The 22486-nt window shown below is 50.8% G+C and overlaps 1 protein-coding gene across 2 annotated transcripts; it reads right to left on the bottom strand.

The window, feature by feature from the left end:
* Positions 1-818: 818 nt before the first annotated feature.
* Positions 819-22440, bottom strand: LOC135426024 (Golgi integral membrane protein 4-like). 2 transcript variants are annotated; one of them, XM_064678962.1, is made up of 14 exons: positions 22254-22440; positions 17924-17998; positions 16625-16674; positions 15029-15082; positions 11036-11186; positions 9218-9300; positions 7695-7832; positions 7302-7571; positions 6557-6714; positions 4275-4483; positions 4066-4133; positions 3465-3629; positions 2351-2435; positions 819-1353 (listed from the first exon to the last, which is right to left on the bottom strand). In XM_064678962.1, exons 1-14 carry the CDS (start codon positions 22438-22440, stop codon positions 1337-1339), a joined length of 1710 nt encoding a protein of 569 aa, XP_064535032.1. In that variant the 3' UTR covers positions 819-1336. The 2 variants fall into 2 exon arrangements, with proteins under 2 accessions (XP_064535032.1, XP_064535031.1); XM_064678961.1 differs by having other exon boundaries at positions 2364-2435.
* Positions 22441-22486: the final 46 nt, after the last annotated feature.

Genomic DNA, 22486 nt, shown 5'->3' with positions numbered 1-22486 from the left:
CCAAGTGGGGATGAGGAAGCAGGAGACAGCTCAGACACATGGTTCTTACACAAGGCAGGGAATGTGACAGCTCTGCCCTGGTAGGATGACTAAACCAGGTCCTGGGCTTTGAGATATCATGATTAAGCCCACTCTCCTTTCAGCTGCCTCCTTAAATCCCGGGGACTCCAGCTGACTCATTCCTTCTTTCTACCTGAGGTCAGGGAAGATATCTTTTGGAGATCAAGTAAAGCACCACAGGTTTCAATCTGCATCAACAGAACACTAGAAATACCCCACTTGCTGATTAAAACTTGTCTAGAAGATGCAAAATTGATCTTAGCTCCCTGTTGGGAGACGGGAAAGGAGCTGAACAGGATGGAATTGCATTAGTTGGGCTGCAAATATTCCTTCTTTCCCATTTCTTTGCATGGCAGTCCCTGGCACCATCACAGAAGAGCCTGTCTTAGTGCAGGCCAGCCCACACCTCCAGGAACCCAGGGAGCAGCAGCTCTGCCAGGCCAAGATGCACAGCATTAGATGGGGAGGCTCCAAACCCAGCAGGACAGTCATGGCTCAAATCCAAGGAAAGGAGAACTCCACAGGGTTCTCCTCTGGGTCACTGGGAGGTCTCTGCACCAGGAAGAGGATCCAGCTGTTCACACACACACACAGGCACACACACTGCAGGTACACAATCACATCTGTGGGAGCTCAGGGTTGGTTATCATCCCTGCACTGCCCACACAAAGAGCAGGATAATTTCCTCTGACTCCCTTCCCACCTTACTCTGAGGGGAGCAAAAAGGCTGTGTTAAAGAAACACCACTGAGCAAAATGTTTTATGAAGAGAGATTCCTTTGTATTAGCAATCAGTTGAGTAAGTCCAGGGATCGGTTCAGGCACCCCTCTGCTGCCCAGGGGGGTAAAATACCCCCAAAAACCAACAAAAAAACCCCCTCTCCAGCTGTGGAGGGGATATGGAAAACAAGAAGGTGAAGAACACAGTAAATCAAAAAGTGCTTCTAAGAAAAGCAGCAGGATAAAATCGTTCCTACAGTCTGGGAGCACTTCCATGCCATCGACCGGAGAGCCAACGGCCCCCACACAGAGATGTAATCACGTCTGCAAGGCCCCTGCTCAGGGCCTGCAAGAGTTACCTCCTCCTGCCTTTGTTCTGGGCAGTGTTTAATACAGGAGCCAGTTCCCAGGAGGAGTTCCCGTCCCCTCATTCCGAGAGTATCCCGTTTTCCTTCAGCATCTCTCAGTAGTAGTCATCCTTCTTGCCACCAGCTCCCCGCAGGCCCACACGGTCCTTCTGCTCTTGGACAAGCTCCAGGTCATCGTTGTCATCCACCTCACCTCCATGATCCTCCTGGGTGCAGAGGGAACAGCCAGGAGGGAAAAATCAGCAAGGCCTGGAAAAAGAGACCCCGACTGGCAGCACACTGTGCTGCTTCCCAGTACAGCTGTGCTACCATACCAGCCCAGCTTAGAAACTTGGGAAAACAGGGAAGAGTTCGCCTCTGCCAGGTGTGATTGGCAAGTCACTTAGCCAAGACAGAGGTGTTGCCATGATCAGCCTGTTTGTTTTAAGCACATTTAATGTCCTGGCATTCCAATGCAACTTTAACATCTCAGCCTGCTGCCACTGTAGAAGATGATACTCTACATCCACCACGTGGAAAACTGTGTCCCAAATCCCACCTGTGGTAGGCAGCAGCCAGCACAGCCTCCAGGGACACTGTTAGGTCCAACTATCCAGTGTAGAGCCTACAAGAGGCCTGGATACACACAGGAAAAGGAAACCTCCTGACACCAGCTCTGCTCTGCCCACCCCTCATTTCCCCACTCTCTTCATTCCCAGCAGGCAGCCCAAGCCCTCAATTCCTCAGCAATCATGTTGAAACTGCAGGAAAAAATCCCACAGCAACCATTCACAAAGGGCAAGGAGAGGATAAATGAGACTGGAAGAGGATCCCTCATTTCTCTCTACGTGAGTCAGAAGCCTTCTGGGTGATCCTCTCCAGCTCATGCTTGGAGAAACACAGGGATCTTGCCCAGTAGCACTGGCACAGCCTGTAATTCCCCCCAGCTCCTGTTTGGGAAGTATCCCACAGCCCAGCTGTTGCAGATGGATGCAGATGGAAATGAGGAGGGGAGACAGAACATAAAGGGTACTCTGAACCCCTGAAAAAGGGAGCAGAGGTAGGTGGGCCCCAGGGTTGTTCTGGAGATCCACCTCACTGGGCAGGCAGAGGCCAACCTGAAGCCAGTGCTCACATTTGGCTCCCTAAAAGCTGAGTCCTCCCCAGCTCCTGGCTCCCAACACTCCCAGTAACAACCACACCAGAGAGGGAAAGGGGGAGAACCTTGGTGTCGTACAATTTCTTGCTCCTGATCTTCTTGATAGTCATCCATTGGGTCTTCCCTGGGCTTGGCAGGTCTGCCAGCATCCTGCAAAATACAGTCAGACACCGTTGAGAGTGCCCCAGCCTGCTCCCATTCCCTGCCAGGGACACAGCTCACTGGCATTGGAGCCCCAGGTCTGGAAGACTGAGCTGCACCAGGAATCAGGGGGAGCAAAGAAACAGTCAGGCAACACAAACTCCATGTGCTTCCTCCATCCAATCTCTCTTCCCAGCTCCTTCCACTGTGGAGAGAGGTTTCTCCTGCAGCAGGAGGGTCCCAGGGCTGTTGCCTCAAGTCCCAGGATTGCAGGGAATCTGTGAGTTATTTAGGGAACACAGCACAGCCCCATCTGAGAGCCAGGTATTGATGTCACTAATTCTTTCCACATTTGCACTAATCTCAAGGAGGTGTTACTCTCTCGGTGCCAGCATCTCTCTCTTGTTTGATTTCATTGGCCTGGAGGTCTTTTTTTTTTTTTTTAATCTCACTATTAATCACGATTTTAAAGCCTGACAGATAAAACACTCATTTTTAAAACAAGCAACACTCAGCTGCTTGTCAAAACAAGCCGAGTCTGGCTTCAGGCAGCGAGAAACACTTTGGGAAGTAAATGGATTCCATCTGCAAGGAGGCAAACAAGGAGGCAGAGCTCCCTTGTGTTGGCACTGCTGCCAGGAGCCTGAAACAGGCAGGGCTGCATCGACCAGAAAAGCAGAGACTCATATTATTGTCTCTGGCTTTGGTCTTGAGTGCATGAAAAGCCACAGCCCCTGTGCAGGAGCAGTTGTGAGTGAGCCATCCCCTATTCCACGTCTCTCCAGCCATGCAGGTGTTGCAAATGCCAGGGGTGACTTCAACAAGCAGAGAGGACAGAGCCAGAACAAGCTCTGGGACTGACCAACCTGCCAGTTCTCACTCAGAAAGAGGTTTCTCCTGCCTGCCACGTCCTGGCAGTGGGATTATGGATCCATCCAGGAACATGACGTTTTCCTTCGAGTCCTTAAGCCCTCTGCCTCCCCCCATCCACAGCTGGGGGTCCCCCCCATCCCTGCTGGTTGCCCTCATGTCAGTCACCTTCAGTGGCTTCTCCTTTGACTCTTCTTTCACACTGGGCTCCTTGAACTTCTCCAAACCTCCCACCTTCTCTTCGAAGTCGGGTCTCTCCAGCTCAGCTTCCTCAAACTCATCCTCGCCTTGGTTATTGGGATCCTGGGCAGGATCTGCAGCATCATCTGGCATCTGGACAAGAAAAGCCTCCTGTGAGTACCTGGCAGGATGTCTCCTCAGGAGGCAGAAGGCTTAATGCCTTCCCAGCAAGCAGAGTGCTGGCTTGCAGCACTTAGTCATGCCTCCCCAAGCCTGGTAGTGTTTGTAAAAACAAAAACCCCAGCCTTTGTTATCCCTCTGAATCCCTCCAGATCCTGGGTGTTTGGAGTTCCACGTTATGGAAACTTCTGGGTAATTATTGACTTATTGGACTCTCATTCCAAGCTGGAATTGCATCCAGATGACAAGTGGCACCACTACTTTCCAAGGCCAGGTGGGATGGGGCCCTGAGCAACCTGGTCTGCTGGAAGGTGTCCCTGCCCACGGCAGAGGGTTGGAATGAGATGATCTTTTAAGGTCCCTTCCAACCCAAAGAACCCTGTGATTTTATCATTCTACCATTCCTTACCATTGGCTCCTGGACAACAGTCTCTTTCTGGGGGTGCAAGTTCTCCTCCCTCTCAATCACTCCTGCATCTGCAAGGAACAGGCACAGTCAGTGGTGTCTCAGACTCAGTGTCACCAGTGCCTTAACTTTGTGCCAAGCAGGGATTTGAGGCAGCCAATGCTCTGTGTTTGCAGAGGAATGCTCCTCTAATGCCATGAGGGAAACCATACCCATTTCCAGTTCTTCCTCATCCATCCTCTCCTTCTCTCCTCCCTGCTCAGCTCTGTGATGCTCTTCCCCTCTCCCCTGGCTGGGGGCCTGGGAGCTGCCCCTCTGCCCCTCCTGCCCAGGCTGGGGCTCAAACTGGAGGTTCTTTGGGTAACCACGTGCTTGTTCTTCGTCCATCTGGGCATTCACCTTGTTCACTATGTCTTTCCAGCTGCAACGAGGGTATGGAACAAAACATGAACCCCCTGCCTCAGTGCACCAGGAGATATTTCATAAAGCTATTTCACAATGGCAAGCAGAGAAAAAAAAAATACTCCAACACACGCAGAATTTTGTCCTAATTTAACCTTTTGACAAAACTGGCAGCTTGTATTAATTGCTGTGATATCTGCTTGAAAGAGAACATTTAATATGCCACATAGTACAAAAGCAGTTATGCTTTATAAACACAATTTATTGGGAGCTCTCTTACTATTATTCATATGATACAATAACATCTACATGGCAACGAACTCCAGTTCTAAACAGATTCTTACTCATGCCTCACACATACCCAAATAAACAAATCTGAGGGTTTAGAAAATGTCAAAACCATAAGTGGTCTTTATTGTTCCAACTTAATTGAAAATGAAGATGCTGCTGAAGTAAAACTGTAGAATTTTGGCTACGAGGAGAAAAAAATCCCTTTCAAAATAAAGAGGAAAACTGCAATACAAAGCTTTGCAACTGGGATGGATATTTTAACCAGCACCTGTTTATAAAACTCTTGCATAGGATGCATCTGCCCCTGTGCAAACCCAAACAGTGAAAATGTTCCGTTTCCACTGCATGGAAAGCAGTTTGAGGTCAAAGCAAAAAAATGGAATATCTTCATATTAATTTGAGTGAACCCCTGGGAAAGCCCAGAAGGCAGGGCTGTCTCAGAAGGAATGATTTCTTACCAAATATCCAAATATCCTTCCTCAGGGACAGCTTCAGAAGCAAAGAAGGGTAGAGGAAGGGATGAAGTCCCAGTAGTAGGGACTCTGAAACATGACTGAACAAACCCTTTTAACCTGGGTGAGTTACAGCAGTCTCAAGCAGAACGACTGCTCGGTTCAGCCTGTCCTCTGCATGAGATTTAAAAGTCTGCATAAGGATATTTCTGTGTTTAAAAGCTGAGAAAGGAGAAGTGGCCTTGGCTTTAGCAGCTTTTTAAGCCAGCACGCAAAACTTTCAGTGAGTAAAATCCTAACCCAGCCCTCAGCTCAGATTCCCCCCCTTATAAAACCATCAAAATGCAAACTGCCCCTCCAGGGCTCACGTGGAACCTCAGCCACCCAAGGCAGCAGTTCCTGGCCTTGGATCCATGGGCTCTTTGTGCTGTCCTGAGGTCCCTTATTGCTCTTGGCATGGACAAGGTTGGGTTATGTGCTCCTTATCACAGATCTCCCACAGTGCAAACAACAGCCTCCAGCTGCTCCTTAATTCCTTGATGATAGATCCAGGAAAAGCAAAGCACACCAAACATGCCAGGACCTCTGTCCTCACCGAAAAAGCACTTGCCAAACACGTCAGTGTTTGCATTTTCAGTCTCACAGAGTGATGGGAACCTGGCTGGGCTCTGCATGGCTGAAAAAAGGCCATTGTGCCACCACCACCTCACCCTCAGTGACACCCACACAAGTCCCTCCCTGAATGAGCAGAACATCCCCTGGGCACAACTCCTGTGCCTGTCACAGCAGCCTGGGGAGGACACTGCCATTTGAAGGAGGAAGAAAAGCACAATCCCTGCCCTGGGAAGGTTACAGGTTAAATGAACAAACAAAAAAATAGAAGAGCAGAAAGGGTCAGGCTGAATCTAGAATGAAATCCAGAAGCTTCCTCTACAGATAAAACAGACACGAAATCCTGTTTGCTCCGGTAAGCTGAACAGATAGGACCTGGACACAGACAGGAGATAAATAAGTTAAAGGAGGAAGCACTATTTTCAGAGTCCCTTTTTGGATTATGGCCAGACTTTGATGAATTGCAGCTGCAGAGAGACATTTTTTTCCTTTTGCAAAACAAACCAGTCTCCCGCAAGTGCTGCTGAGACAGTGAACAGTCTCCCCAGTGCCTTACAGCATCCAGTACAACAGGATCCTGACCAGACAACACCAGTAACACCCCAAGGAAAGGTTGTTTCTTCAGCTACCTTCCAGGTAGACCCACAATAAACACGAGCAGAGAGAGACCAGGGGTGCCCCTGTTTGGAACCTTCAGCCTAAACTTTGAGAGCAGAAGGGAGTTGTGTGCCACCAACCTTTGCATTTGCCCCTGTCTGTTCCCTGGGGAGAGGTGGCTGTCTGGAACTGGAGGTTTTCCTGCTGCAGAGGGTTGTCTGGGACCAGGCAGGGCCAGCCCAGGAGCCTGGCTTTCCTCGTGGCTCCTCACCTGGATGCGCATCACCATCTTCACGTCCTGGAGAGGAGACAGCTTGGGATGTGCACGAGAGCCTAATCTTACCACACACCCCCAGCTCTTGCATTTGGGCAGGTTTATGGGCCAGAAAATCTCTTATCAGAGAAAAAAGATTCAGAAGTGCTCCAGAACAAACCTACAGCCCTGTCCAGCCTGCAGTAGAACAGGCCCTTCTCCTTCCAAGACAAAAGGAAATAATTTACGTCCTGTTTGAGCCGGGCCTCTCTCAGGTAGGTGAATCTCCAAGGAAAGAGGAACAAAACCACCTCCAAACCCCCCACCCCACATCCTTATAATAGCTACTGTAATTATAGTCTAGCCACACTGCAATTTATTGTCTTTTTTTAGATATTTACTGTCCAGAACTCACTCTCAATCAGCCCAGGGGGTGGGGGGGGGGGGCTGATTTTATGATTTACTCTTTGCAGCTCTGGCAGAAGAACCTCATCCCACTCCCCTGAACCTGGTGGCGAAACCACAAGTGGACAGGAGTCTGAAGCCACCCCAGGGCTGTGAGATTCACACACACACAGAGCACTGCAGCTCTCTGAGTCCTGAGCTCCCCAAGCCAAGCCCCAGGAACGTACGGGGTTCCCGTTTGGGAAGCTGTTCATGGTCCGGGTGAACCTCACCACGTGCCCGTCCCCACGGCGCGCTGGCCAGGCTGGCACAGCCTCTGGCAGCGAGTTGGCATCCTGGGGTGGGGTGGGGTGGGTTAAGGGCACGTTTGGCTGTGGCCTCGGGCCGTCCTTGCTGTAGGAGTTCTGTCCCTGCAGCATCGGGACTTCTGCCGGCCTCTGGAACCCAGAGACTGGGGATGCCAGAGGGACCCCGTTCTCTGGATTGACTGGAAAACCCTGCAAGGAAGAAAGGACAGTGGCAAACTCTGAGCTGGAGGGAGCTGGGCTTGTTCCCTGTGCTGGAAACCCACAGGAACCCTGCAGAACACTCCTACCAGGGTTTTCCTGGGAATACCACACCTTCTGCCTCCCCAGCTGCAGCTGGCTGTGGGCTGGCACCACGGGCTGCTGCCCCTTCCCAGCTCCTCCTCCTCCTCCTCTGAAGCCTGGCATCTTCTGTAGAGCTTCCTTGAGCTGCCTGAACTCTTCCATCTGGGCCTGAGGGGGTGAGAAGGACACGGAGAAACCTCCCACAGTAACAGGGTTAAGCACCTCCTTGCTGGGAGCAGCCACCCTTTGTGGCCGTTTGTCTGGCACAGATGGACTCTAAAGAGATGTGTTTTATACATAGGAAAGGCTGGAGAAAACACACAACCATAAATGACAAGCTTGTTTTCAGCTTTCCCTCCAGATTTCATGGATATTCTGTGTTTCCCCTTTGCCAGTCTTGCATCTTATTGGACATTTTTACCCTGGAAAGTGCTGAGCTGTGACACTGGTCCTTTTCCTGATGCTGTTCAGTGCGTGAGCCATTGCTGTAACTCCTGCCTTGGCACAAGAATTGTACCCTGGGTCTTAGTTGTGCCTCCCTCTCCTCCTGTGCCTCACACTCACACACCCCCAGGTCAATTTATTTCCTTCCAGTTGCAGCATTTCTCCCTGGATGTGCTCATCTCAGCAGGGCTGGCAATAATTGGCATAATCCAACTTGACAATCCAATTTACTTTGCAAGACAAATGAAAAATCAATTCTCCTGGACTGGTAAGCAAATGCAACACACTTTTTCCTCTCTCTCTCCTGAAGCTTATTTCTTTCAGCTCCAACCCTGAAAAGTAGGGCTTGAAAAAGCCACTCAGGAAAAGCTCCCCACTTCCACCCTGGTTATTTATAGGAAAGTGAGGGGGGAGAGCTTTTCATGTGCTTGCCAGGGTACCTGGAAATGGACCAAATTAGGGACAGGGCTGAGTAGGAAAGCTTCCAAGCAGCAAGGAAAGTTTAGCAGGAAATTAATTCCTGAGCAGGCTCTGTTGATTTCAGTTCCTCCCCCTGAAATCTGACCTTAAAATTAACATTTAAAACAACAAAACAAACCCCGACAAAACCACCCAGCGCAGCTAACATAAAAGGAATGAGGAGAAGGCAGCCAAGAGCAGTTCATGGGATATGAACTTGCAGGATGCTGCTCCCAGGCAGAACAACCCGGATGGATGCAAAGCTTGTGCCCATCCAAAGCCTGTTAAGGGGGTCAGCAAACCAGGCAAGGCCCCTCTGCGCTGCTGTTTCTCTCTGCAACTAATTTAATAGGCATAAACAAAGACAATCCACCATCATTTGGAAGTGCTTGAGATGTGTGGAGGTGACAGGAGGCGTTCCAGGGTTGGGAATATGCTGGTTCACGCTGCCTTGAACCCCAGGGACTTGTGCAGCACTACCTGGGTTTTCAGCTGCTGGGACAGACTCCAGGGTGGAAAATTTTACTTGTATGGATCTACATTGCCAACACCTGTCAGCAGCGGAATACAGCTGATAAGAGTTAGCAATTAGAGAATATTTGATGTGCATGCAGACCCCAGTGTCCCACAAACAGCCCCTGGTGGGTTACCTGGGCATTAAGGAGCTGGGAGTGAACCTCCTGGTGGGCCTTCCGAAGGAGCTTGCTCTCCTCCCTGAGTTTAAACACTGTATCTGCAGGAGGAGAAGAAATCTGATTGAAAGAGCTATTTTTTGCCAGTGCAGTATCTCCCTTTCTCACGGTAAATTAGCCTGCACCTCACAGGTCTCTCCAAGCCCAGGAATTACAGGGAAGCACCAGCCAGAAACGGACAAACCCGATCCATCATTCCTTCCAGCACTCCAAGGAACACCCTTCTCTCCAGAGCCTCTGCTAACCACTGCTCTCAGGGTCAGGCTCTCCCTGTGCTTGCTTCAAGAGCAAGATATTTGCTACCTCATTTCTCACCCCCTCCCTTGCAGCTGAAGAGCAGCACTCACTGTCCCTGCCTGTGGTGACTGGAAGGTTAAGAAACAACCACAGGGGAGGTCTCTCAGGTCTCCTGAGATGTGATAAGGAGCTTCCCTCCTCCTTCAGAGAGAAGCTGCCTCTTGATGGCACGAACAAAATACCCACAACCTGCTCACAGAAAGCAATCATGGCACAGCTCTGCCCTCAGGCGTGGCTATTCCTGGGATTTTAGATAAGTTGTGCCCTGCAGCCCCCCGGGGTGGAGCTTTATCAAGCTCTTTGCACGCTCCTGAGTACTTCAGGGACATCAGGGACAAGACACGCCGTGTACTGACGTTTCACTGCCTTGGACATAATCCTGCACCCTCCAGTGTGAAACAAAGACTGTGTCCAAAAATGTCAGTCCTGTTTCGGTTCCTGAATCTCTCTTAAATCATCACCAGAACATCATGCACTGGGATTTCTCTGCAAACACAGCTGCACCTGCCACCACGGACTGGGAAGGGATTCAGCCCTTTGTTGTGGGCTGAGTTGCACACAAGGTTTCAGCTCAGTATTAGAGATATTTCTGATTACAGTGGCATATCTTTCCTTTGTAATGCTCAGCCCGGGGACAGGACATTCTCCCACTGATGTTGGGTGCTGTACTCCTGCCTTGCAGTGAAGGTTGACATCAAACTGAGAAGGGAAGGCTCTGTCTTTCCTGCAGCCAGAAGGAAATATGGAATCGTGTCCTGTGGGTCTCCAGCTTTACCTGTTACCTTGTGTTTGCAGGCAGCTGGTCCAGGCCAGGTGACAGCAAGCACAGATGCTGCTGCCAAGACCTCTGACCATGACAGACAGTCCCCCAGAAGAACCAGTCTAGCAAAAATCCCTCCATTCCACTCTGGCAGCCCTGAGCAGTGGGGGCCGAGTATTTCAGGAACAGAGACAATCAAATATTTAGGTTTCACTTATTTATCCTCAATTTCCTTCCTTCTAACCCAGGAGTACTCATCAGATACTCCAGTGGGCTTTGTTGACCAGAGGAAAAAATAAACAAACAAGACATCATCAGATTTCACTCTTCCAGACCTAATCAAGTAAGAACAGATGCAAACCTTAAAATCCCCACGATGTAATTAAACAGCAGACTAAATAGAAACCACTCTTTGGGAATTAAAGGGATCAGCATTGTCTACGATACTTGCACCATTAAAGGCATTTTATAGATCCACAACACTAATTGCACAAAGTGTGTTTGATTTGCTCCCAGGCTCAAACCCCAGGATTTGCAGGTTGTTCCTGCACCACCACCCGGGGCAGGATAACACTCCAGCCAAGGTCCAGGAGGGCCAAGGTGCTGCACACTGTCACACAGGGACATCCCTGGGGTGTTCACAGACCCTTTGGGGGACCTGCAGAGGAAAGCTCTGCCCTGGCCTGAGCTCAGCCCTGGTGTTCCCCCAGCCCGCTCACCCTGCAGGCTGGTGACCTCGCTGTCCTTCTCCTGCTGCAGCTGGGCGTATTTCTGGCTGTGGCTCTCCAGTGTCTTGCGGTGTTCCAGCTTCAGGCTGTTGTGCTGCACCTGCAGGTCAAGCAGCTGCTTCTTGACATCGTCGTGCTGGTTCTGGGTATGAGAGAAGTGACAGAGTCAGCGCAGGGAGAGGAGTGATTCAGCTGCTGCCAAGTGCTCCCTGAGTGCCCCTGTTTAACAAGTTGCCTGGGGAGGCAGGAGATGTTTGTTCCCAGAAATCCCAGGCACAGTCAGGTATTCCCTGTGTCCGGTGGTTCAGGGGGGATGTGAAATGCCAGCTAAACTCCACCTCAGGGAGCGGATTGGGAGGTCTCCTTGGAAGCCACTAAACTGGAAGTGGAATGTTATGGCAGGTTCACTCCTACCTGGAAGAGGTGGAGGCTCTGGGACACAGGAACTGCTCCTGCTCCTTCCCAGCCTCCCTGCACACCCTGCTCTGAGAGCACACGGGCTGTGACATTTGCTGACATCAGACCAAATCCCTGTCGAATCCTTTGAAAATCCAAGGTCCTTTCCAGAATCTCAACATGCTGAAGGACTTTACCTGCGAGGATAGTTCCCATGGAGCAGGGAGAGCTTGTGCAAGGACACCACATCCTCTGACAGGGACCAGAGAGAGCCCCCATTCCCCTCAGTAACATGGGGCTCACAGGCATCCAATTCCAGGATAACAAGACTCTCCCAAGACCACAGACTATTTCAAGCAGGCCAAGAATTCAGCAGATAGAGGTGGGCTGAAAAGCTGTTCCCTTCTCCCCTCCCCTCTTGCAGGGCCCAAGAACAAAACATGCAGAAACATCCTTTTGCTCGGACCCGCTGAACCAGAATTCACCTCCTTTTTTTTTTTTTTTTTTTTTTTTGTTCCCATGGTAACCCTGAGAGATTCCTTCCACATTCAGTTTGTCAACACCAATTATGTATGCAGATTGACTGGCTCTCAGGTGAACCCTGGCCCTGCCACACACCCCCCTCCCCTCAGGAGTCCAGGCAGTCATTTCAATCAGCCTTCCTGGAAAAAAAAAAAAAATAAATCTTTTCTCTTTTTTTTTTGTTTTCTAAAAACCCCAAACCTCTAAATGCTATTGATGATTGCATTTATCCCCAGGAAAACAAAGTGTCTGTGGCCCAGGAATTCCCCCTGAAGCAATTATCCTCCACTAAAAAGAGATATAGCCGTGCTCCAAAAATACACGTGATGCAGAGGAGAAGGCTGTTGGTGCAGAGGGGTCCCAGAGCCAGGATAAAGAAGAGACACAAGGATGTCAGGTTAATCAGATCACAAGATCTAGAGGGGGAAATAAAGAGCACAGAAGATTCCAGCTTTGATTTTCACAGGCATTAGGCACTTGCAGTTCTCATCAGAGCCCCTGGCAGAAAGCTCTGCAGAGGAACCACTTCCTTAAAATCATTTTGATACTAAACACATCAGAAACCACCAACAGTAGCAAGTGAAGATTGATTTGAACAAGAAACTCTTAAGAAATTCAAGGAATTTTAAGTCCTCATCAGCTCAGGTCAATTAATTCCTAACCCATATTCTGCCTGGAAGGTGATGTGCATAATGTGTGTCCCCAGACTGCTCCCAGGCAGGAAGAAGGGAGGGAATGTTCATCCTCTGACAGCAGCAGGAAGCTGGAGAGGGATATGAGTGCCTTGCCCAAGGTCACAGGCAGCACCTGAGGCTGCATGGAGCATCCTCCCTCTCAGCTGCTTTCTGAGCGTGGTGGGACCAGTGTGTGCAGACCTGAGGAGGAATCCAAAGATGCCTTTGTGTTATTTGCAGGCAGGAAGTCTGGAACACACTAAACTGTTTTTCAGAGAAGCAATTTAATTACCTGTGGGCAGAACATTCCTGACCCAGGCAGTTCCACCAAGGCCAGGAATCCTGAGGAACCCAGAAACCTCTGCTGCCTTCCCACCTGGCTGCAATGCCATTCCCTCCTCTCCCTCACAGTTCTGCTGTTCTACTCAGCCAAGCAGAAACCACAGGACAGAGCACATGAGTGTTGTGCAGATCATGCCCAGAGGCAGCTGGGCTGAAGGAACACAGAGACCACGTTGTCGTGGCTTTTCTCTGGTGCTCACGCTGCAATACGGGGAAATCCTTATCACTCACAAGTCAGATCATCCTCCAAAAATCGGGAGTTCTTCAGCTCAGCTGCAGGAACTCGGGGCAGCAGGTTCTCTCCTCCCACCTTCCCTTTGTTGTTCAGACAACAGGTAGTGCCCAAATGTGTCAGATCTGTGGCACTGAGGTTTCTGGGGAATGGGCAGGTGAAGGGGGAGAAGAAAAGAACAGAACCTCAAACCCAGGTATTCCTGCCAGGATTCCAAAGCAGCTCTGTGGACAGCACTGTACAAAGTGGAATCAGTAAGTGGATGCCTTAACCCACAAGCAAAGGAAGGGCACAGCTCATTGCCAGTTTTCACGTTCCAGCAGTTTCAGGAAGTTCATGTCAAAAATTCCTTTGTTTGAAGCCACCCCCTCCTTGCCTGCCTGCTCCAGTGAATGCCAGGATGCACTCTGCAGAGTGATGGGAGCAAAACGCTTTCATCTCCACTCAAGAGGGAGAAAGGAATTGTGAGACAAAGTCTGGCCCCAGCAGGAATCCAGACAACACAGGCAATGATCACAACTGCTATTTTTGGACCAAGTCAAGGCCCTTGCACCTCCGAGCTGCTGTGCCAGCTCCAGATGTAAATCAGCCAGGGAGGATTCCAGGGCAGGTCAGGAGAAGAGCAGAGGCCAGGGACACCAAAGCCAGATGTGCTGTGGCTTCATGGGACCCTTTGGGACCTGCAGCTTAGCAGAGTTAGCTGCTTCTGTTCAGCGTGACATGTCCACTTCCTAAGGAACCATATCCTGGCAGCAATCTTCCTCCTGAGGAAGCCAGTTCCAGTGGGAAGCATTTTTGCCTGGGCTCCAGTAACAGAAGTGTTGCTCACAGGCTCATAACTAGCAGAAGCTGGGCTAAATGCTGCTTTTTCAGGGTGGGGGGGTTGAAATCTCCCACTCTGCAGCCCCAAGGGCTGGTCTGTCTTTCAGCAGCTGTAAATGTAGTTTAAAAAAAAAAAAAAAATAGGGTGGGTTTTTTCCCCCCACCCCTCCAATAAAAGGAAGCAAGAGAAAGGGAGCCAGGACGAAATGCTCTCAACTGTCCCCTCGAGAGCAGCAAACCAGAGCATTCTGCTCAGCCTTAGCAGTTGCTATGAGGAGGAATGTTGCTATTGCAAAGCGTTCCCAGAGTCCACAGTGCTGGATAATACCCAAGAGACAGAACTGTACTTCCCTTTTCCCGAAGTTTGAATCCAAAAGCCAGGCAGCTGGAGGTCCAGCTCTGCTCAGGAAATACAACCCAGCGGTGCTGAGGGCTGCTGGAACCCAGCCCTCCTTCTGCAGCCCAGAATTAAATTACCATTTCGCTGCCAAAGCTCCAGCTAAAAACCTTTAAAAAGCACCATTGCCAGCCCTGGTTGTGTTGCTCTAACAACAGGAAAATTTAACATCAAGATATGCCCCAGGTAGGGCACGTGATAAGCTATAAAATGCTATAAACTGCCCTGCTCTGAGCTTCTCACATGGGCTGGAATATGTTGTATTAGCCCAAAGGGCAAGCTACAATGAATAGACCCATTTTCACACTAAGGGACCCAGAAAGGAGCAGGCTGAACAGCAGAATCCTGTGTGATAAAGTGCACAAAGGCTGCCATTGAATGGAGGTGTAGGTGAAAGCTGTAATCTGATACAGAATAAATAGGAAACTCCCCTGGATCTGAACAGTCAGGAAGGAATGTAGATCAACACAGAGTGGTCTCCTCCCTCCCTGCTGGCACTGACTGCAGGAAGCCCTGGGTCCCTGCTAGGACTCTCCTTCCCAGGAGCATCCTTTAATGTGCAGCAGATGGTCAGTCCATGACCCAGCCTCCTCCCTTACCTTCAGGATCTTGTGCTGGGAGCTGAGGGCCCCATATCTGTTCATGGAGTCTTGCTGGGGTAAAAAAAGAAAAAAAAAAAGAGATTCAACAGTGCCATTAGAGTCCAGAAAAACCCAAGGCAGGGAGGAAAACCCACCAGAGCACCTGCCCAGCCACTTCACACACACAGGTGGGGACGGGGACCAGCGGAACGTGCAAGGCTGGAAAAGAACCTTTTCACACCAGCTCATTAACTGGGCTCTTAATTCCCATTCAGAGGAGTTTTTTCCCAGCCCTCAGCTCTGTATCTAGGCCAGGCCCAGTGCTGAAGGAGCTGTGCACAGTGAACCCCCCTCCCCGAAGGCTGAGCTCTGCTGGCAGCAGCTGAGGGGGAGGCAGAGAGCAGCAGAGCTGAGCCTGTCGCCTACACACCAAAATTGCACCATTTAACAAAAAATGGATCACTAGGCAATTGAGGGAGCCTAAAGCAAGCTCTGTAACTAGGGTACAGCAGCCAGACTAGGCTCAGCTGGCACAAACCAGCAGTGGAGAGGGATTTATGAGTGCCCACAGAGGGGTCTGGACCAGTTCAGCGGCTCTGCTCATGCCTCGCTAAGGGTCAGGTTCTTCCCCTGTGCCCCCAAGGTTCCACTCTTCACCACAGCACCAACATCTCACAGCAGGGGTGGGAGTCACCACCCCCTGTGCCCAAAGGCTTTGTCCCCAGAGCAGCAGTGGCACCTGAGGGGGCTGCAGCTTGTCCCAGGACATGCTGGGACCCACGTCTGGGGACCTTAAAGCAACGTGGCTGATCCACGAAGCAGCACCGTGGGAGTGCAAACTAACCCCCGTGCAGAGATTCCCACTACAACTCCCAACTCAATTTATATGATAAATACTCAATATGGAATGAAATATCACCAGCAAATGAGCACAGATTAAAAAAAATCAGATATTCATGGCTGAGTTTTTCTGTAACAGGCTGACATTGACCCACAGATGAAGGGGCTAAAAGCGATTCCCCTTCTCCACCATCTCATCAGCAGATGCTCTGGGAAAGGAATAAACCCAGCCTTATAACCTAAGTGAATGTGACAGACTGTATCCCAGGGATGCATTTCTTCCCAACCCTCACTGAAGAGTCCTTTTCCCTGCTGAATGAGAAGTCCACAGGCAAGTGAAAATCATTTGACAATCCCTGGAGACGGAAAACAATGGATATGCTTTTCCCCACACCACATGGTCTTTCTTCTCCGTGTTCCCCGTGGTGTGCCTTGAATTCAGTTTCTCCAGGGCTCTTCTGTGTGGTGGAGCAGCAATTCTCCCTTCAGGCTGCAGCACAGGGCTCCCTGCCCCACCAGGAGCTGGGAATCGTCTCCTGGGCTGTCACACACGGGAGGATGGGCAGAGCAGGTCGAGAACTGTGCAGTCTTTCCCTCAGATGAAGTAAATCCTCACCCACCAGCAGCCTTGCCCAGTGGAGTCAGCCAAAGTTCACCCTGCACCATGCACACAGACCCACCTTCGTGCCTCCCAGGCAGCAGCCCTGGCCCCCCAACCCCGAGGAAATATTTACCAGCATCACACAGACACCCTGAGGAACAAACCTCACCTACCTTCTCCTTGTTGAGAGCTTCCTGAGCTTCTAACTTGTACACTAAAAAATCTGGAAGTGGAAGAAGAGAAGGCGATTTAACGAGCTGGAATTCAACGAGGATCTGGTTTGTATTTTGGGGGGGGGGGGAAGGGAAGGGGGAAATCAGCCCCTTGCTGAGCAAAAGGCTGCAAGTCAACAAGCTGGAATGCAGATGCTGCCAGGAGACCACTCAGTGCCCTTGGAAAGATGGGAGTGTTTTCCATGAGAGCTGTCCACCCAGCTAGACTGGCCCAAATGTCTTTGCTTTCCCACTCTGTACTCAAGTGCCTCAGTGATTTCCTACTTCAGCACACAAACGGCTACAGTTCGATGTCTCTGAGGCTGCAGGAGGATTTGGGGTGCTCTGAAGTGAAAAGACTTTGGAAAAGAGAAACCAAAGCTTCTGTGAGACCAAAAGGAATGAATCTGCTGATCTCATCTGCACCACCTTCTTAAAATGGGCAGGTGCCATGACTAGATAACACATATTAGGATGTATTTGTTCAGTCAGTGCTCACCAAATAGATCAGAGGTGGCAGAAATGCAGCTTCTCCCTCAGGGATGCAGCCAAGCCTGGATGCTGTGTGGCAGCACTTCCAGAAAACCAGAGCACCTCAGAGTGAGGAGCACTGGTGTTACTCCACATACCAGTTTTGGAGATAAAAGCCAAGTTATTAAGTTGCCAGCAACAATCAGGTGCAGAGGGGCCTGACATCCAAGCACAGCACTCCACTGAAGGGCTGAACTGTTGGCTCTCTGTTTCCTGTTGGATTTCGTGGTCGTAAAATATCTTGCATATTTATATCTACTTATGTACATCAGCTCTAAAGGATCTGACAGTCTGCATTGTCCATGTGTCGTGGAGGGCAGTGATGCTGATATCATTAAGCACTGGTAGAGCTCAGCATCTTCAAATCACTTTTAGAGGAAAGTTGACATATTTCCAAGAAAAAAATCATGGTCCAGTGCCAGGTTTAGCCACCACTTAAAGTGCTCAAACAGCACATCCTGGGCACTGTTACTCACAGATTGCACTGAGGACATGAGTGGGAGTGTGAGAGAACAGAAGCTCCCTCCCAGCACCTTCTGCCCACGGACAATAAACACGTGAGTTCACTGTTCCCCGGGTACAAACTGGGGCTGAGCTCACCTGGGGCACTCAGGGACAGCCACACACGGCCCTGAGGCAGGGAAGGCTTTGGGCACAGCACACACCTCTCCCCCAGGACAGCTGGGGGCTTGTCTGGCCACTGCTGGGACAACCCTGCAAGGGACTCACCTTCCTTTGTCTTCTTGTGCTCCCCTCGCTCCTTCTGCAGGGACCGTTCCAGCCGGGACCTGTGCTCGTACACCACTGGGGAGCAGAGAGAGGCACAGCATGAGAGAAACCTCACCTTCCTTACACATGCTTTTTTTCCCCCCACATATTTCCCCTCCTATCTGGAGCAGGGAGGGCACAGCTGGGCTGGAAACCGTGGATATTCACAATACAACACACTGGCCTCACCCCGTGAGTATTTGCCCTCAGGTTTTGCTTTGGAGCCCAAGTTGTGATGCCCAAGAGCTGCTTTAGTGGCCAAGGGCTAAACTATGTCTTTGTGAACCAAGTGCCCAGCCAGGGCTAAGGCAGCCAGAGCCTTCCAGGTCACGAGCTGCATGCAGGAGAGACATTTTCTCCCATTCCACTGACTGGCCCTCATGCCAGTGAGGAAAAGTGAGCCAGGCAGCTCCCTGTCCCATCCCACCCAAAACAGCCCCTGCATGTGCCCAGGAGCAGAGGAGGGACAGGGATGAGGCTGCTTCATGCAGCAGCCACGTGACAAATCAAAGCACCACAGAAGCTTCCTGATGGATGGTGATTTTAATGCACTCTGATGGCTGAACACAAACCAAGAGCTCTCCCTCAGCTGGAACAGGCTCCTCATCCCCCTGGCACAGATGGACACCGGGCCAGAACAGCACTGGGCAGCAAGTCAGAGGGGAGAGGTGATAAAAGAAACCTGCTCCCAGAGCCAAGATCCCTCCAGAGCCAAGACCTTTGGGGGTAAGTTGTGCCATAACACACCTGCTCCAGGAAAATGAACTAAGTGGGGCGAGGTTTTTATGCATAAAAGAAGTGTTAATCCATTCCTTGGCGAAATCTTGTCAAGCCAAGAGTCCCAAGAGACTCGTGCTCTCACTCCAAGTGGATCTATAGAGCCTGCCAGCTCCACTTGGGCCATAATGGAGCAGCAAAGCTCACCTAAATCCTCTATCACTTCGTGCTCCCTCAGGGAGCAGGAAGGACAGTGCCCTAGGTGAGGAATTCCTACTGTCACCAGCCACTTTATCTCCTTCCTTCTCTTTGTTACCCTCCCCAGACAACACAGACAGACCCCAATGGTGGAGATGCTTCCCTTGGACTGGGCCACTGCCTTAAGATTTTCCTCTGGAGCGAGGAGACTCCCATATTCTTCAAACCATCACAGCAGAAATACGTGGTTTCCATCTGGAGGGAGGTTTCCCTAGCAGAGCACTGCTGCTGAAGCCATCACTGCAGCTGCCCAAGTGTCTCCTTCGTGACAGCTTTATTTTTAGAAACACTTTTCCCAACAGACTACTCAGATGTCACCCCGAGGGCTTCCCCAGCTGAGCACACCCTGGGTGCTCCTTCACGACTTGTTCAAGGCAATTGTCACCTTGAGAACATCAGCCACTTCCCCAAGGATCTGGGAGCTCTGGGCACTCATGTTTCTGCCAGAAGCATCTCACTTCCTTGTAGTCCTATGTAGCAGAGCCTCCTGAGGGCAAGTCTTTGATGTGATGGGAACCTCATACCAGCAATGAAAAGCATCTGTAGCGATGGGCTCGTGCAGACACCCAAAGCCACAGATCCTGATGCTCCATCCCGGAGCAGAGGAGGCTTCAGGAACATCATGGGCTGTTTGTTCAGAATTTTAGAACACAAAATCTGGCTCTCCTGACCCTTTTTTCTTTTTTTTTTTCATAAGTCAGATAAACTGAAGTGACTCCCAGTGACTGGAAAAGAAAGTTGTAATCTCTCCTGCCATTCCTCCAGGTGTCCAGAGCCCAGAGCAGGGGGGTCCAGCTCTGCAGAGAGCACTGCACACAGTGGTGTCTCTGCTCTCAGGGCCAGGAGCTGGACTTTGATGATCCCTGTGGGTCCTTTCCAATTCAGGATATTCTATAATTCTGTGATTCTCTATTCTACACTTATCTTCATGGTGGAACATAGCAACTCATCCAACCAACCTGGCACTCTACAGCTCTGCAGGCCAGGGAGCCAGGAAGTCTTTAACAATTTGCTATTATAAGGGAGAATAGAGGGTGGTGAGGATCTAAATCCTGGGATTCAGCCAGAACTCAGCACTAAGGAACAGTCACCTGCTGCCAAATGAGCCAGAACACAGGATTTGAGGTGCTGAAACAACGAAGTTCCTGGCAGTGCCTTGCTGAAAAGACAGAACGAGGTGCAGAAGACACAGAAACTAAAGCCAAGACACAGGAATTATAAAGTCATGCAACAAGTGAGCACAGGGCAGGAAGGGAGCCCAGAGCCCCAGCTCTCCTGTGCCCAGCACCACAGAGCTGCAGGGAGAGCACAGACACCAGAGCCATGGCCAGATGAGCCAGACAGCCCTGCACTGCAAACCTTCCATGAACTGGCTCCTCTCTGCCAGTCACCAGGATTCTCCCACCAGCCAAACCCAAAAAGAAGCCTTGCCTTTGTTAAATTTGTTGGACGAGCAAGTGTCTTCTCAAAATAAAAAAGGGTAGCCATGGCAACAACTGTATTTAGGAATAGGAGGGGGGATAGAAACCCCAGCAACAGGCTACAGCTCTGCCATTCAGGCATATTTGGGTGGAAAAAATATAAGCCTGGCTCAGCTGTTGGCTTGAGCCTGTTGTTGCCAAAACTGGGGTTCCCTGAGGCTACCACTGTCAGCTTATTCTCTGAAGAACCAGCCTCTCTCTCCAAGAGGAGCATGAGATGCTGACACACCAGAAAGGAATGTGGGTTAACTTCTGCCCTGCTGATCTTGGCATCTCCCAAACCCAGGATGCAGGTGGAAATCGTGGCTGGGACTGAGCAACACATGAGGTGCTTGACTGCCTGATAGAAGGAATGGAAACAAGCCATAATAGCAGTGAACCAAAACACACACTAGATCCCTTTCCAAGACTGATTGGTTTTTTAAAGCATGTTTCCTGGAGAGGAACACACCACACTCTGCTCTGGCTGTTTACAAACAGAAATACACAGCCCTGGGCTCAAGCAGCCCTTGGAGGATGTTACATTTGCATTACAACACTGCACACAGAACCAGCAGAGGAGATTTAACCCTGAAAGACATAAACGTCGAGTCACAGATCTGCAGAATTCCTGAGCACTACAGGCTCTGGAAACAGTATCACTGGATGGGTCCACAGAGGTCACGATGGATACCCTGTATTTGATTTAAACCAGAGGAAGAGCTCTAACATAAACACTGCGATCTAAACCGACTTGTTAGACAAAAAAAAAAAAGGGTTAAATGCATCTCCTGACCTTGAGTGGAACCACAGCAAACAATATTTTGTGCACATAAAATTCATTCCGTGGGCACCCAGACCCGGCCTGCCCTCCAGCACTGCCCCCCCAACTGCTGGCTCCCCAGAGTGGATTCCCACCAAACCTCTCCACAGGGAGCTCAGCAAATCCCTCTGGAGACTTCAAATCTAGTGACAGCTGCTGGAAACGTCGCTCTGGCAGATGCACTAAGGCTGGGATGACAGACTAGACAAAGGAGGTAAGAGTTCAGGGATGGAGTAACGTGTGTCCTCAGTCTTCCCTGCCGAGACCTCCCCGTGGGCTAAAGTGCCATTTTCCCACAGTTAGGCATTTATGGAAGGAGGACAACTGAGGGGAGAAAGGGGGAGGAGGAATACACACACTGTGTTCGCCTTCCGGTCCCCGGCAGCTCTTGCCAGAGGAGCCCAGTGCTGGTCAGCGGGCTCAGAAAAGCCAATTCTTACTCCTCCTCCTCCTTCTCCCCCCTTTTAGGGAGCTGTGTGCCGCGGCATCCATCAGCCCCAAGCATGCCGGCAAGACCTTTCTAGTCACGGCTCAGCCTCTTGAGAAGAAGGTGGGCTTGTTTCCTTGCAATGGGCAGCACAGTGTGACAACAAACTTTACCGAAGGATCCCTTCCCTGTCCCTTCACTTCCCGGACAGACACAGGGTAGAGAGAGGAGCCACATCTCGGAGCCTGCCCAGCCAGCCCCTGCGAGCCCTGTCTGCGCTGGTGCTGCTTCACAGAGGTTTTAATTTTTACAGCCAAAGGGGAAAGAAATGGAATAGGCGTGACGCAGCTGAACTCGCCCATCCGACACGCTCCGCTCCCCTCGCTGCGAGCAGCGATTCGGACTCACGGCTGTTCTAATTCCAGACAGCCACGGGGGGAAGGAAACGGGCACAACACCTTAGAGCTCTTTAAAGCCGAAGGCTGAACATGCCCGAGGCACCCGCTTGTGGCTGGGCAGCAAAGCCAGCGGCAGGTAACGACGGGAGCGAGGGAAGTTCAGGCAGAGTGTGCACACACAGACACGCACACAGGGCAGGTCACTCACCTTGGAGCTGCGCTGACAGCGCTTCCTGCTGCTGTTTGTATTTCTGGGCCAGGGCTTCTGCGTTCCGCACCTTCTGCTGCAAGTGGTTGTAGAGGAAAACTCCGGAGCCCAGGCACGCCACGGTGACCAGGCAGAAGGCGGTCTGCAGGAGCCCCTTCTGCCTCCTGGAGCACATGCCGGTGCCCATGGTGGGGCCGGAGCACAGCGATGCGGCGCTGCCTCGCCGGCGCTGC

This window comes from Pseudopipra pipra, chromosome 22, assembly GCF_036250125.1.
Source record: "Pseudopipra pipra isolate bDixPip1 chromosome 22, bDixPip1.hap1, whole genome shotgun sequence".
NCBI lineage: Eukaryota > Metazoa > Chordata > Aves > Passeriformes > Pipridae > Pseudopipra > Pseudopipra pipra.
Note: the sequence above shows the minus strand (reverse complement) of the source record. Positions and strands in the feature narration are given on the sequence as shown.

Coding starts and splice junctions, on each gene's coding strand:
- LOC135426024 (XM_064678961.1), bottom strand. CDS start 22,440: ATGGGCACCGGCATGTGCTCCAGGAGGCAGAAGGGGCTCCTGCAGACC. Junction 17,999..22,253: donor GCTGTCAGCGCAGCTCCAAG/GTGAGTGACCTG, acceptor TCTGCTCCCCAG/TGGTGTACGAGCACAGGTCC. Junction 3,630..4,065: donor CTGTTGTCCAGGAGCCAATG/GTAAGGAATGGT, acceptor TTTCTTGTCCAG/ATGCCAGATGATGCTGCAGA.